The sequence below is a fragment of the Oryctolagus cuniculus genome, chromosome 19, assembly GCF_964237555.1.
Source record: "Oryctolagus cuniculus chromosome 19, mOryCun1.1, whole genome shotgun sequence".
In the NCBI taxonomy this organism is placed as follows: Eukaryota; Metazoa; Chordata; class Mammalia; order Lagomorpha; family Leporidae; genus Oryctolagus; species Oryctolagus cuniculus.
This window is the reverse complement of record NC_091450.1, coordinates 22,526,954-22,543,335: the sequence shown is the minus strand read 5'-3', so window position 1 is coordinate 22,543,335 and position 16,382 is coordinate 22,526,954. Positions and strand designations below refer to the sequence as shown.

Genomic DNA, 16,382 nt, shown 5'->3' with positions numbered 1-16,382 from the left:
TTCCTATCCAGCTCTCTGCTGTAGCCTGAGAAAGCAGTAGAAGATGGCCCAACTCCTTGGGCCCCTGCACCCCACATGGGAGACCTGGAGGAAGCTCCTAGCTCCTGGCTTCAGATCGGCACAGCTCTGGCCTTTGGGGTCTTCTGAGAAGTGAACCGGCGGACGAAAGACCTCTCTCTCTCTCTCTCTGCCTCTCCTTCTCTGTGTAACTCTTGACTTCAAATAAAATACATAAATCTTTTTTTTTTTGACAGGCAGAGTGGACAGTGAGAGAGAGAGACAGAGAGAAAGGTCTTCCTTTGCCGTTGGTTCACCCTCCAATGGCCGCCGCGGCCAGCGCACTGCGGCCGGCACACCGCGCTGATCCGATGGCAGGAGCCAGGAGCCAGGTGCTTTTCCTGGTCTCCCATGGGGTGCAGGGCCCAAGCACCTGGGCCATCCTCCACTGCACTCCCGGGCCACAGCAGAGAGCTGGCCTGGAAGAGGGGCAACCGGGACAGAATCCGGCGCCCCAACCGGGACTAGAACCCGGTGTGCCGGCGCCGCTAGGTGGAGAATTAGCCTAGTGAGCCGCGGCGCCGGCCAAAATACATAAGTCTTTTAAAAAAAGCTTTAAAAAAATTTCTCATGGAAACATCTGCATCCAAGAAGGTGGCACCCAAGTAGAAAACACGTTCTCTGTAATAGAGCACTGTGGATTTTGAACCCAGGCTGGCCAGCCACTTACCGCAGGCAGAGGGCAGTAGAACTGATGGACCGTGTGCATCACATCCAAGAGCATGTTGTGCCCAATAACAAGCTTTCCCTGAAGAAGGTCAAAGTCAGAAAAAGATTTGAAGGTACAAAATTATACTGAGGTGTGAGAACAAAATGGTTCAAATTCCAAGTGAATTTTGTACTAAATATATATTTCTACATTAGAATACACACAGAATATACAAATCAATAAATCTGGTCTGGCTTTGTTTCTTTTCAATGTACTAGAGTATTAAATCCAGAATAAAAGGTCAAAGTACCAAATAGTTCTGGCTTCATTTCTCTTTATTTCTGATTTTTATTAACCTTGTCACCCTCAAGAACCAGCAGTACAATTCTGACTGAAAAGCTTTTCAAAGGTAAAAATCTAAAACATGCTGAGTTCCCTGAACAGTCAAATACTTTGTAAACAAAACTCTAAATATACATTTTAGAACTCTATTCTTTAAAACAAACTACATTTAAAAAAATTTTCAGCTTTATTTAAGACAGAGACACACACAGACAGAAAGAGTTCCTCCCATCTGTTGGCTCACTCCGCAAATGCCCACAGCAGCCCAGGCCTCCCACAAGGGTGGCAGGGACCCAACTGTTTGACCCACCACCTGCTGCCTCCAAGGTGCCCATTAGCAGAAACCTGGAATCAGAAGCAGAATAGGGTCTAGAATCCAGGCCCTCCACTATGGGATGCTGGAGTCTCGACAAGCGGTGTAACCACTCGTCTAGACCAGTGTGTGTCCCAGCCTACGTATTCTGAAAGCTATATTCAGGGGCAGCTGTTGAGCCTAGTGATTAAGACAACAGTTAAGATGTCCATGCTGCATATCGGCTTGCCTGGGTTCAGTGCCTCGCTCTGGGTCTTGACTACAGCTTTCTGCGAATGTGGGCCCTGGAAGGCAATGGTGATATCTCAAGTAACTGGGTTCCTCATTCCTGGGATTGAGTTCCTGGATCCAAGATTTGGCTTAGCTCAGCCCCAGTTACTGTGGGCATTTGAGGTGTGAACCAGCAGCTGGGTATGGGCATACCAAGTAGCAGCTTAGTCCTTGTACCAAATGCCTACCAAGATGAGTTATTTTTACCTTTTAGCATTGTTACAATGCATCATTATTTTTTAATTTACTGATTTATAAATTTTTTAAATTAATTTTCACTTTACTTATTTTATATTTATTCATTTTTAAAATTAATTAAAATTATTTTAAAATATATAATTTAGTAAATTTAAAAATATGCATGCACTGTAATAATTCAAAAAGGTAAAAATAAACATCAGCTTGGCGTAAGGACGCCCACATCCCATCACAGGTTTGAGTCCTGGCTCTGCTTCCAACCCAGCTTCTTGCTAAGGTATACACTGGGAGGCAGCAAATCATGGCTCAAGTACCTGAGTCCCTGCCACCCACAAAGGAGATCCAAATTAAGTTCTGGACTTCTGGCTTCAGCTTGGACCAGCCCTAGCTTTTGCCAACATTTGGAGAGTGAACCTGCAGACAGACGATCTCTCTCTTGTCTTGTCTGTCTCTGTTTCTCTGCCTTTCAAGTAAGTTTCTAAATATTAAAAAAAAAAAAAAACCACCTAATTTTTAAGCATATTAAACAGATTTTGAGAGTCTACATAATTTATATAAAAATTCACAAAGCATGTTCTTGAGTACATTTCAATGAAAATGTATTGCTTTTCATTTGTTTATATCTGCTGGATTCTTCTACTTTGGGAACAAAACACCTTCAGTCAAACATCTGATTTTTTCTCCCTTATTTTACTTATTTTTTTTTCTTATTCTATTTGTTATTGGCATAGAAAATAAACATTAGTTTCATGTAGCCAGACAAGTATAAGGACATTATAATATGATCCTCCAATGTATTTTATAAGAAAGTCTTTCCTGAAAATGGTTCAGATAGAATATAGCGATTTTGATGTCTCACCAAATGCATTATATAAATCTATCCTTATGAAATTCTAACTCCTTCCTCATATCAGGTCAACATTCTAAATGTGACAAAATGATTCATCTGTAATGATAATGAGGCACTTCATCTGAAATACTATATTCATAATCCAGCTAAAAGAAAAAGTCTGGTTCACTTACCGAATTTGCAATAGCATGAATGACTCTAGAAAAACCCACAGCATCATTCAGTTCTTCCTAATCAAACAAAACAAAAATCAAAATAAAACTACTCAAGTACAATTGACCTTCCATTTAAATGGGTCCTGCATTTGTGGGATCAATGAGGGATTGAAAATATCCCCCCAAAATACTACATCTGTATTGAACATTTACAGATCTTTGTTCTAACAATATAACAACCCTTTTTTTTTTTTTTTTTTGACAGGCAGAGTGGACAGTGAGAGAGAGAGACAGAGAGAAAGGCCTTCCTTTTGCCGTTGGTTCACCCTCCAGTGGCCACCGCGGCCAGCGCGCTGCAGCCGGCGCACCGCGCTGATCCGAAGCCAGGATCCAGTGCTTATCCTGTTCTCCCATGGGGTGCAGAGCCCAAGCACTTGGGTCATCCTCCACTGCACTCCCGGGCCACAGCAGAGAGCTGGCCTGGAAGAGGGGCAACCGGGACAGAATCCGGCGCCCCGACCGGCACCAGAACCCGGTGTGCTGGCGCCGCAAGGCGGAGGATTAGCCTAGTGAGCCGCAGTGCCGGCCATTTTTTATAAGATATTCAGAGCACAGCTCTCTGGGATCCATCCCTACTCACTTTCTTCTCTGCTTTGTTACTAATGGCATTTAAATAGTCTCAATGTCTCTTACCTTGAAAAGTCATCCTTAACTCTAAGCCCCATCCAACTACATCCCTTCTTGCTGTGTTGCAGTGAACTTGCTGGAAGGTTCCTCGCACTCATTGGTTCTAGATTAAGTCCCAGGTGCTCCTCGCCCTCTGCCCTCTGGCTTCACCCACACAGAAGCTGCTCACTTCCTTATCACTACTCAAGGATAACAAGTGTTTGCAAGGATGTAGGGAAACTGCAACCCTGTACACCACTGGTGGGATTGCCAGATGATGCAGTCACTGTGGAAAACAATTCAAGGGCTTCCTCAAAAGAACCACATGTCACTCAGAAATTCCACTTTAGGTGCCCTCCCGAAAGAGCTGAGAGTAGGACTGGAAATAGCTATTTGCACATCCACGTTCATAGCAGCACTATTCCCAACACAAAAGCAACTCAAGAGTCCAGCAGCAGATGAATGGATAAACAAAATGAGGTCCATCCGTCACATGCAGTATCTCTCAGTCATGGAAAGAAAAGTGTGGGGAGCAATTCGGACTATACTGTTACTGGAATTAAGACTTATTCTATGCATCTGCTCTCCCACAATATGGCGCTGGGAGAGAAGTAAACAGCTTCCGCACAGCTGCCTCCAGTTCAACCAATTAACTGTAGGACTTGCTCCTGATTGGAGAGCAGCGTACTCGGCGTGTGGGCAGCCGAGTTGGGATTGGCGGAGGAGGACTATAAAGGAGGAGAGAGACGGCATGCGCCAGGAACATCTATGGGGAACATCTAAGGGAACCCGCGCAGCCCCCGAAGAAAGCCGGCCGGCGGTGTGCCGCTCCCCTGCGGAAGTGGGGAATGCGGCCAGGGGGAACTGCCCTTCCACGGAGGTGGAAGGGATAGTAGCCAACCCGGGAAGAACCAGCAGCAAACCCGGGGAGGGCCGAGCAGACAGAAAGAACAGCGCAGGGTCCTGTGTCGTTCCTCCACGAAGAGGGGGAGCGACAGAAAAGAAACTCTGACACCTGCTATAAAGCCAGTCAGTCACTAAAGGAGAAATGCTGTATGATTCTACTCCCACGAGCAGGTGGAGAGGTCAAATTCCTGCAGAGAACAGAATGCTCCCGCCAGGGGCTGCGTGGGGGCTGGGGAGGGAGGGGCAGGGAGTTGCTCATGAGTGCTGCATACAACTTCAGCTTTGCAAGATGAACAGATGGTTGTACAATTATGTGAATGTGATGTCACTGAACCTTACACTTAAAAAGATGGTAAATTTTATGTTACTGTGTACTTTGCAGAATCAATATAAAAGTATTTTAAAGTACTATATATTTTAAAAAGAAAAAAACTACTAATAAATCCAAGGGGAGTAACCAACACTCATATACCACCCTGTCTCCCCCTGGCTATGTCACAGTCATCTCTTGGGACATTGTTTCTGCTTCTGCCCATTATATTTAAATGCTGCTGGTTCTCAGGACTACCCTCCCCCACTCCCCCCAGGCCTCTTCTCATTCCTAATGCACCTGTAGGTGCTCTGATCTGGGCCTGGTCTCTCTGCCAGTAACAATTATGTCTAGCCCTCCCCTTTCTCCTGCTCAAGACTACACTGGACCTAAAACCTCACAGGGCCAAAGACAGAATGGGACATCTTTCTCCACTGTAAGGGAACATTTCTGCCTGGGTGTCCTGGCAATTTTCCATGTATCCAAATAGGCCACACAGGTAAACAGAAGAGAGAGGTTTTAAGGGGCTGATAGCAGGCCATCTCCCACCCACTCCTCTTTCTCTCTGGGGAATGGCATGAGACAGGGAGTGGGGCTTTTCCCCCTCAGAACAGAGCTACAGGACATAAAAGCACTGAGCTGCAGTGGCATCCCACAGTGGAGCACTTGGTTCAGTGTCTGGCTCCAGCTCCTAATTCCTGCTTCCTACTAATGCAGACTCCGGGAAGCAAGGATGATGGGCTCAAGTAAGTGGGTTTCGGCCACTCACATGGAAGATGTGGAGTGAGTTCCTGCCTCCTGGCTCTGGCCTTAGCCAGCCCCAGCCCCAACCCTTGTGGGCATTTGGAGAGGGAACCACAAAATGACAGCTGATTCTCTCCATCTGTCTCTATAAAATAAATAAAAGCACTGAGCTGCAGTCCAGTGGTGGCTCCTCAGTAGCAGGGTGGCTCACAAACCACACGGCAACCACCTGGCCCCTGTTGTCCTTTTGGGCATGAGACAAAGACCACAGACAGCTGCCACCTTTCACTCACCTTCCTTTCTCTGTGTTGGTGATAAGCTGTCTGAAATCTGAAAGTAGCTCACTGTATCTTTACTGGGTGAGTCAGCCAGGAGCGGCCCTGAGTTATCTAAAGCTTGACATTCATCCACACCCAAGCTCACTCCTGGCTGCCTCCACCAGCTAAATTCCCCACCAGTATCAGTCAGTTCACCCCGATCTGGGTGCACCATTGAGGTGTTCAAGTATCTGGCTTGAGCATCCTCTTTCTCCACCCCTTCCTCTTCCACCACTCACATCCAATCATAAGTTCCGCTGAGTCTACCTTCCATACCTCCACAGTCCTTTTACTGTGCTCCTAACCATGCCACACCAGGTCACTGCTGTCTCTTAGCTGGGTTACTTCATAGCTGAACTGGTCACTGAAACCATTCCTCAACACGGCAAATTGGGTGATGTTACAGCAATGCCTACGTGACCATGACATCCAAACCTGCAGCATCTGAACTCTGCTTCAGGAAAACTAACGTTGGATATGGAAACATCAGCCAATGGGCAGTGAAGCTGGCAGTCGTACAACCTGATTCACAATATGCTTAAAACTGTTTCATCTCAGTGGAGGGCAGTCAACCAGGATGCTAGACTCACTTTGTTGGCTACAGCTAGCCTAGGTTTTTCTGACAATTCAATACACTTATGGCAGAAAAATATTCATTAAACTGAATCCAATATGTGATCTAGAAATACACAGCAAGGAGCAAATCGGTGTCTGTGCTGTGCTGCCATTTCTCACCCAAAGGAAAGTAACAGCACCGTTACCTGTTCTTTAGCGAGTCTCTGCTGCTCTCGTCTTTTGCGTTCTTCTTCATCTACTTTGCTGATAACTATGTATCGCTCCTTCTAAAAGAGAAAAAGCAGATATATAATTGCCTGTAAGCAACTTGACCCAAAAGATTCCGCATCCTGCTACCATTAGAACTTAAAATTTCTATCACTGCATACTCACGAGCCTAACACACAAAGTATTTCAAAATGCTACCAAAAGTTGAGCTAATGCATCACAAACCAAAATTTTGCTTCTACATAACAGACTTCAGCAAGAATAAAGCCTTTTCTAGGATAAGCACTGAAAGTTACGTTGCCTTGGAACATTAATTTCTAAATACTTAGGTTTTAAAGTTAAATATTTAGATTAGATTTTATAAACGTAAGAAAGAAGTCTTGAATTTTTTGGGTAATGTTCTAGCTATCTAGTGCTTTCTTTTTCATATACTGTATTTTGTGTCCATTAAACAAACATACAATGAAACCTTCTATGCCAAAGTTTGAAATTCACCTTCTATCAAAATTCTTGATTTATTTAATACTAACTTGATATCTGACTTAAGAGCAACAATCAAATTCCAAAATGTTGCAAAAGGAACCCACAGAACCACATCCACTGCCCACCACAGTTCTGTCAGTTCAGGTTGGCAATACATGACAAGAGCGAGCCTCATGCTTCTGAACCAGATTCTAAAATCTACTTTTACCTGCCCACAGGACACACGCCATTTTTCGTATACTATCAACTTCCTGTCAAAGTTAAGGACCTGAAGCAATGTTTGTATATGTCCAGGTTTACAACACATGTTCATTCTATTTTCCTCCAAGGTCACTATAAAACAAGCTATGAGACAGGAATGGATCCCAACTGTCATGCTCAGCCTCAATGGATACGCGGAGAAAGGTTAAATGATTTGCCCGAGGTCACCCAGCTCACAGGTGACACAGCCAAGGTGTCACTTCTGACTTCTAACACATCGATGTGTTACCATATGTTTAATATCATCCTCAAATAATTCGTGGGGTTACCTTTTCAGTTTCTAAAGTCTCAACATGAATGCCTTTGGGATATCTACAGAAGAGAAGGAAAACATGCTATCAGTAGATGAGTCAAGGACAGCAAAAACCCAAGTATTTTTAAAATTATATAGCAATAAACTAAATGGAATGTTTCATTACATATGAAATAATGATCACTACCATGAAGACTTTATAATAAGCCTATTTCCTAATATTTCCTCTGTTAAATGTTTCCTTGTCCCTGCTCTTGAACACAAAGGGATGTATCTGATTTCAACTGAACTTTTTTTAGACTTTGGCAGGGCCAGCACTGTGGTGTAGCAGGTTAAACCACTGCCTGCAGTGCCGGCATCATATATGGGCGCTGGTTCAAGACCCATCTGTTCCACTTCTGATCTAGCTCTCTGCTATGGCCTGGGAAAGAAGTAGAGGATGGCCCAAATCCTTGGGCCCTTGTACCGGCATGAGAGACCCCAAGGAAGTTCCTGGCCCCTTGCCCTTGGCTTCAGATAAGCACAGCTCCGGCCATTGCAGCCAACTGGGGAGAGAACCAGCGGATGGAAGACCTCTCTCTCTCTGCCTCTCCTCCTCTCTCTGTGTAACTCTGATTTTCAAATAAATAAATCTTAAAAAAGAAAAAAAAAAAGACATTCTTTAAAATGTCTTGCATCTCATAATATAGTCAACTCATTATCACACAATCTTATCTTGCTTCCAAATATAATAATGCCTATTTCCTAATGGAAATTTTGAAGGTCTTTTTAGATTGCCAGGAGCCTATCAAGGGAAGGTTTGAGATGATGCACTCTGCTCTAGTTCTGCACGCCAGGCTGCATCCTGAGAGGTAGCAGCTGATATGTCTCAAGTACTTGGGTCCCTGCCAACATTATGGGAAATTCAGGTTGAGTTTCCGGCTCAAGGCTTCAGACTGACCCAACCACAGCTATTACGTAGGGAAATTTGGGATATAAACCAGCAGATGAAATATCTATGTGTCTCCTTCTGCCTTTCAAAGAAAAACATTTTTTAAAAAATTTAAGAAAAGGGAATTTGGTTCGGTTAAATTACTAAGAACTACAGAATTTCAAAAGGGAACAAGAGCTCTCATATACAGCATCAACTTACTTTCTGCTCAAGGTCTGATAAATTAATTTTCTTTGGAACCTACAAAAGAAAAAGTATTGATTTTGCATCATTAGAAGTAAACCCTAACTGACTGATCACACACTCGTTGGGATAAGACTTCATTAGAAATGACAGGTACTGGGGCCAGAGCTGTGGCACAGGTTAATCCTCCACCTGCAGTGCCAGCACCCCATACGGATGCCGGTTCAAAACCCGGCTGCTTCACTTCCAATCCAGCTCTCTGCTATGCCCTGGGAAAGCAGTGGAAGATGGCCAAAGTGCTTGGGTTCCTGCACCCGCGTGGGAGACCCAGAGGAAGCTCCTGGCTCCTGGCTTCAGACTGGCCCAGCTCTGGCCACTGCAGCCATTTGGGGAGTGAACCAGCAGATAGAAGACTCTCTCTGTCTCTCCCTCTCACTGTCTGTAACTCTACCTCGAAAGGAAAGGACAGGAAAGGAAGAAAGAAATGACAGGTACTGTGTGAACAAAGACAGGCAGGAAGTCCAAGGTGGGAGGATTCCTGTCACCTGCCCTTATCAAAATTTTGATATGATACTGCTTTAACAGAAGAGGAGAAGCTCTTATCTCATTAAAAGATTACTTCCTGCAGCTACACAGTATCTTTAAAGTAGACAATGCATGAAAACACTTGTGAAGCTCGACAGGAAGTAAAAGGAAAAAAACGATGTTCAAGTTACTAACTGTGAAATGCTGATGTTTTACTGCAGAGAGAAAGTAAACGGATGGAAGCAGACAGACAGTGAATTCTTCTCTTCTGAAGCCTTCATGCATCAAACACTCCTCAAGGCCAAAGAAACGAGGCCCCCTCCTGTGCAGAACTTAAAGTCGAAGTTGCACAACAGTTTTCTTCCCACCAGGTACAGAACAAAACATTCATTCAGCGTCTCAATATATAATCACCCCTGCTGTGTTAATGCTCAAGTTAGTGCTTAAATCCTGGGAGCGTACCGATAATAAAAAGGCTATTTATAAAAGTGTTTTTAAAGGAGCAAGTATATCAACTGTCAGAAATCATCTCCCTTTCCAGAAAAAGAACATGCAAAAATGTTCAGGACAACTTACCCAGTACATGGCTCTAAATCTAAGTTCTTGTTCTCTTCACTTTGTAATAAATCTTCTATCTTCTCTCTGAGGAATCAGAGTCAGACCATGACCATTAGTACCCTGATGAAATGAAGTCATCAACAGAGCAACCACATTCAGAAGCAGTCTGAGTATGAGAGTAGGTGTTTTACACATACACTCACTTCTGTGTATGCGGAACAAAGTAATTCCAACAAATCACGCTATAACCTTGAAGCTCAAAGACTTAAAAATGACTTATTTTGAACACATTCTTCTGAGGGAAGCAGATTATTCTTGACATTGATGAATTAGTGGCAGCTTATCAAGTAATTTTTGGCTTTTCTATTTGAGCAGTTACAGCAATAACTAAACTTAGCAAGACTGAAGTAGAAATGCTAACTATCCTGACTTGATCATCACATATTGAATACATGTACTGAATTATCAGTACCCAAAAATATGTATTAATTAAAATAACCATTAAAATCTTTTATAAAACACACTAAGCAACTCCAGATACTCCTTAGTGACACACTTCCTTGTCAGAAACCTCACTGCAAGAGAAAAAGCACACAGAGGCTGCAATCTGGATGGGCCTGACCCCCTCCTGTGCTTTGGGGAAAGTGGACAGTGGCTGTCAGCTCCCTTGGTCGAGGCAAGTTTGTCCAGGTACTGAGCTCTTGTGCCTATTGACATGTAGGAAATTCCAGTATGCAACATGTAAAACTGTATAAAACTGGCTCTTGGGCTGGTGCCGTGGCTCACTTGGCTAATCCTCCGCCTGCGGCGCCGGCACCCCGGGGTTCTAGTCCCGGTTGGGGCGCCAGAGTCTGTCCCGGTTGCTCCTCTTCCAGTCCAGCTCTCTGCTGTGGCCCGGGAAGGCAGTGGAGCATGGCCCAAGTGCTTGGGCCCTGCACCTGCATGGGAGACCAGGAGGAAGCACCTGGCTCCTTGCTTCGGATCGGTGCAGCACGCCAGCTGCAGCGCACTGGCCGTAATGGCCATTTCGGGGGTGAACCAACGGAAAAAAAGAAGACCTTTCTCTCTGTCTCTCTCTGTCTAACTCTGCCTGCCCAAAAAAAAAAAAAAAAAAAAAAAAACAAAAAAAAACTGGCTCTTGTTGCACAAATACAGATACGGCACAACTAACTTCTGCCACTCACATACACCTGTGAGTACACTGCGTGTGTATGTAACACAGGTTTGAGACGTAAGTGTCGGCCTGGCCCCAGTGCATGTTACCCAATGCATTTTTGGTTTCAGTTTAGGAACTTACACCACTTGGTCAATAAACTTCTTCTGATCCTCAGGAATCGTCACAGGATGCTTTGAAGCGTTCGGGGACACGTATGCTAGAGTTCCTGCACCGTTGGTCTGCGAACGTTTTTCATCATACTGCTCTCTTAACTGTCTTTCTTCTTCCTGATTTAAATACGGAATTCCTAAACACAATTTTAAAAAGAATACAACAGAAGTGTTTAACATATATTTTTTTAACAAACCAAAGAGTCTAAAATACTCAGAAAAGATTTACCTTAAATATCTAACTACAGAAAAGACAAGTCATTTTGAAATATGCTGGTGTGTTTGTTTCTTCATTCTTCCTCAGAACAAATATTTATCTGGCATGGATGCTGTGTCGGGCAGTGCATGAGGTACTGGGGAACTGACAGTACACAGTAGATGCTGCTCTGTAGTGGAGGGCACCACTTTTGACAAGGTCATTAGAAGAGGTCTCTGTGATAGAAAATCCAAAGCATGAGAATGAGTCAGATGCAGAAAGAGCTGGGGGAAGAGTATTTCAGGCAGGGAAACATACATGACCAGAGGACAGAAATGACTCAGATGGTTCCAGAAACAGCAAGAGAGCTAGTGTGGCCACTAGAATGATCTGACACCAGGTTGAAGAGAAGATGGAGCAAGGCCACATAGGGCCTTACAAGCCATGCTAAGAAACGTATTCTGAGGGCACAGCGGGTTAAACTGCTGCCTGTGACAGTGGTATCCCATTATCAGAGTAACGATTCAAACCCCACTGCTCTATTTCCATTCCAGTTCCCTGCTAATGCACCTGAGAAAGCAGCAGAAGATGGCACAACACATGGGCACCTGACACCCACAAGGGAGACTTGGATGGGTTCCAGGCTCCTGGCTTCAGCCTGGACCAGCCTGGGCCATTGCAGCCATTTCAGGAGTAAACCAATAGATGGAAAAATCTCTCTCAATAAAAAAGAAACAAACAAATGGATAACATCCATCTATATAGCAGTTATACACCTTTTAAAAAAAAAGAGAAAATTATTTTGTTCTACAAGTGATGGAATACCCTTAGGTTTTAGACAAAGTAATAACAGCATCTGCTTTGTGTTTTAAAAGTTATGCTGACTATTAGGAGTGGAAAGAGACAGCCAAATTAGCAACAACTGTCCAGGCAAGAGGTGACAGCACGGAAGTCGGTAAACTTCATCTTACAGGGCCAGGTAGTAAATGCCTTAGGCAGGCTATATGGAACCCCTGTCACAATACTCAACCCTGTCACTGCAGCACAACATGTACATGGATAGGCATAGCTGTGTTCCAATTAACATTCCACTTATAAAGCAGGCAGCCAGTGGCAGGTTGTCATTTCAGATGCATAGTAAGATTATGGAGGGGAAATGAGTGACCTTTGAAACAGGAGAGAATTTCTTGATATCAAGGAGGTGAGAGAAAAGGAAAAAGTAAAATCAAGAATGACACCTAGAGGCAGTCATTGGGTGCAGCAGTTAAGATGTTACTTTAGACACCCACACCTCATATCAGAGCGCTTGGGTTTTGAGTCCCTGCACCACTTCTGATCCAGCTTCCTGCTAACGTGCCTGGCAAAACAGCACAAGACAGCCCAAGTACTTGGGTCTCTCACCCACAGGGAAGACCAGATGGAGTTCTGGGTCCCTAGTTTCAGCCTGGCCCAGCTCCAGTCCCAGTTGTTATGCGAATTAGGGGAATAAACCCGTGAACAGAAAAATCTCTATGTCTTTCTTTGTTTCTGTCATCCTGCCTTCCCAAAAAAAAGATATCGAGCTATCTGGTTTAAGCAACTGGAAGGATAGTAGAGTCACTAACCGAGATGGGGAAGCTGGGAAGAAATGGGAATAGAAATCAAAAGCTTCCTTCTGCACATATAAATTGTGTTGCATACACAATTTTTTTTAAAGGTCTTCCTTCCGTTGGTTCACCCCCCAAATGGCCACTACGGCTGGCACACTACCCCAATCCGAAGCCAGGAGCCAGGTGCTTCTCCTGGTCTCCCATGCGGGTGCAGGGCCCAAGCACTTGGGCCATCCTCCACTGCCCTCCCGGGCCACAGCAGAGAGCTGGACTGGAAGAGGAGCAACCGGGACAGACTCCAGCATCCCAACCGGGACTAGAACCCGGGGTGCCGGCACCGCAGGCGGAGGATTAGCCAAGTAAGCTGCAGCACCGGCCGCATACACATAATTTTTTAAAAGATATACTTTATTTATTTAAAAGGCGCAGTGAAAGAAGCAGAGACAGAGAAAAAGAGATCTTTTCCCAGTTGGTTCACTCTCCAAATAGCTGCAATGGTTGAGGCTGGGCCAGGCCAAAGCAAAAGGACGGGCCAGGAGCTCCATCCTGGTCTCCCACGTGGGTGCAGTGGTTCAAGGACTTGCTCCATCCTCCACTGCTTTCCCAGGCACATTAGCAGAGAGCGAGATCAAGAGCAGAGCAGCTAGAACTTGAGCTGGTGCTCATATGGGATGAGAGCATCATAGGCGGCAGCTTAATCCACTGAACAGCAACAGGAGCCCAAGTTGCATGCATTTATATATGCTGGGGTATGTGTGTGTGTTTATGTGTACATATGTAAAGAGAAAGAGAGAGAGAGGTGCTATAGAGCACAAGAGAAAGTCGTTGCAACATAAATTTAGTTATCATCAGGATATGGGAAGAATTAAAAGCCATGTGGTGGGGGAAGTGGGCATGGATGTTTAGCCCAGCAACAATACCCTGCACATCATACTGGAGTGACTAGGCTTGATAGCAGCCTCTGGCTCCCCACCATAGCTTCCTGCTAATGCAGACTCGGGGAGGCAGCAGTGATGGCTCAAGTAACTGGGTTCCTGCTACCCACATGGGAGGCCAGGATTGAGTTCCCAGCTCCCAGCTTCTGCCTAGCCCAGCCTGGGTGATCATAGGCATTTCGAAAGTAAACCACCCTATGGAACTTAGGCTCTCTGCCTTTAATTAAATACATTTTAGATAAATAAATAAATAACTAAATGGATACATAAATAAAGGCCATGCAACACTAATGGACTTTTAGAAAGAATAATGAATGTGTTCGGCACACGTTCCCTTGGACTAACCCCTAAGGGTAAAACCTGCCATGGGACTCCAAATCCCATTAAGTTGGCAGGTACCAATGCCATCTTACTAGTTGAAGTCATCAGTTGAAGTTCATAACTGATCATAAAGACAGGATTGTCAAAGAGATCACATAAATAAGACCAAGTGCGGGCTAATAATAATTGACAGAATTAAAAGGAGAGAAAGATCCAACATGGGAAACGGGATACACAGCAGACTCCTAGAATGACAAATGTCCTAAACAGCACTCTGGCCTCAGAATCAGCCATAAGGCATTGAGATCTGGCTAAAAAGCCCATGAGAGTATTTTAGGCATGGAAAGTCAAGACACTTTGCCAAAAAATGACCTAAATGAAAGATCTCTGTGAGTGAGATCCCAGTGGAAAGAAGGGGCCATCAAAGGAGGTACCTTTCTCTGAAGGGAGAACTTACACTTTGATTATGGCGTTGTCTAAAAAATGTTGGAGTTTGTGTACTCAAGAGGCCTCCATAGCCTTGGCAGCTCAAGACAAGAGCCTCGGGTGATCAGTGACATCATAAATAAGACTGTCAACAGGGCCGGCGCCGTGGCTCAACAGGCTAATCCTCCGCTTAGCGGCGCTGGCACACAGGGTTCTAGTCCCGGTCGGGGCGCTGGATTCTGTCCCGGTTGCCCCTCTTCCAGGCCAGCTCTCTGCTGTGGCCAGGGAGTGCAGTGGAGGATGGCCCAAGTGCTTGGGCCCTGCACCCCATGGGAGACCAGGAGAAGCACCTGGCTCCTGCCATTGGATCAGCGCGGTGCGCTGGCCGCAGCACGCTGGCCGCGGTGGCCACTGGAGGGTGAACCAACGGCAAAAGGAAGACCTTTCTCTCTGTCTCTCTCACTGTCCACTCTGCCAGTCAAAAAAAAAAAAAAAAAAGACTGTCAACAACAGGAGTCACTGTGCACTTGCTCCCCATGTAGGACCTCTGTCCTTAATGTGTTCTATTATGAGAATTAACGGTAAAACTAGTCTTCAAATAATACTTTATACTTTGGGTGTCTGTGTGGGTACAAACTGTTGAAATATTTATTTACTATAGAGTTGATCTTCTGTATATAAAGATAATTAAAAATCAATCTTAATGAAGAATGGGATGGGAGAAAGAGTAGGAGGTGGGATAGTTTGGGGATGGGAGGGCAGGTATGGGGGGAAAAACTGCTATAATCCAATAGTTGTACTTATGAAATTTATTTTTATTAAATAAAAGCTTTTTATTAAAAATAAGAAAAATGCCATTTGTGAACAATATTCATTGAAGCAAGAATCATAAATAGATGCTGAAGTTAACTGACAAAGTGATCCACATTAACATCACCACTACTGGGACTAATCAAGACCATGTTCCAGGGCAGCACTGTGGCATAGTGGGCAAAGCCGCCACCTGCAGTGCCAGCATCCCATGTGGGCACCGGTTTGATTCCTGGCTGTTCCACTTCCAATCCAGCTCTCTGCTATGGCCTGGGAAACAGTAGAAGATGGCCCAAGTCCTTGGGCCCCTGCACCCACATGGGAGACAGACTGAGCTCCCTGCTAATGTGCCTGGGAAAGCAGTAGAGCATGCTGGAGCCAGGGAGAAGAGAAGCACTTAGAGCTACAGACTGTTATAAAACCAGGTATAATTCTGTCAAAATGTACAGCCAGATGAGGACCAAGACTTGACTTGAGGGGTGCAGGCTCCAGTGGAGGCCAGCCAGTGCAGGGTCCACACAGAGGTGTGGAAGGAAGTGCATCCTGAGAAGAGTGAAGAGAAGACTGGGAGAAAAAAGCAAACAGTGAAGCACACCCCCTGTTCAAGGCGCTCCGCTCTGAGTAGGAAAATCCTAGGAAAGAGGAGATGTGGAATCAAGTGAGGGGGCTGGTGTTTATCTGATCTGGAACAAGATGAGGGTGTCCCTGCAGGTACACTTAATCTTCTGGTGTCATGGATCTCTTTGTTGGCCTGGTAAAGCCGACAGACCCCTCCTTCAGAATAATGTGGTTTTTTTTTTGTTTTTGTTTTTTTGTTTTTGGGGTTTTTTTTTGTTTGTTTGTTTGGTTTTTTTTGACAGGCAAAGTGGACAGTGAGAGAGAGAGACAGAGAGAAAAGGTCTTCCTTTGCCGTTGGTTCACCCTCCAATGGCCACCGCAGCAGGCGCGCTGCTGCTGGTGCACCGCGCTGATCCAAAGGCAGGAGCCAGGTGCTTCTCCTGGTCTCCTATGGGGTGCAGGGCCCA

At 45.0% G+C, this 16,382-nt stretch overlaps 1 protein-coding gene across 8 annotated transcripts in view; it reads right to left on the bottom strand.

Annotated features, from left to right (window-relative positions):
* The window catches only part of PARN (poly(A)-specific ribonuclease), a 173,313-nt gene that overhangs the window by 144,440 nt on the left and 12,491 nt on the right, over positions 1–16,382 (bottom strand). For 7 of the 8 annotated variants that reach the window (XM_002711762.5, XM_017342468.3, XM_051847832.2 and 4 more), the window contains 7 exons: positions 11,052–11,217; positions 9,773–9,838; positions 8,690–8,728; positions 7,574–7,616; positions 6,539–6,619; positions 2,853–2,909; positions 728–805 (listed from right to left, as the gene is read on the bottom strand). In XM_002711762.5, the coding sequence (XP_002711808.2) occupies positions 728–805; positions 2,853–2,909; positions 6,539–6,619; positions 7,574–7,616; positions 8,690–8,728; positions 9,773–9,838; positions 11,052–11,217 (530 nt within the window). The remainder of the gene's footprint in view (positions 1–727; positions 806–2,852; positions 2,910–6,538; positions 6,620–7,573; positions 7,617–8,689; positions 8,729–9,772; positions 9,839–11,051; positions 11,218–16,382) is intronic. The other variant, XM_070064792.1, reaches the window with a different exon arrangement.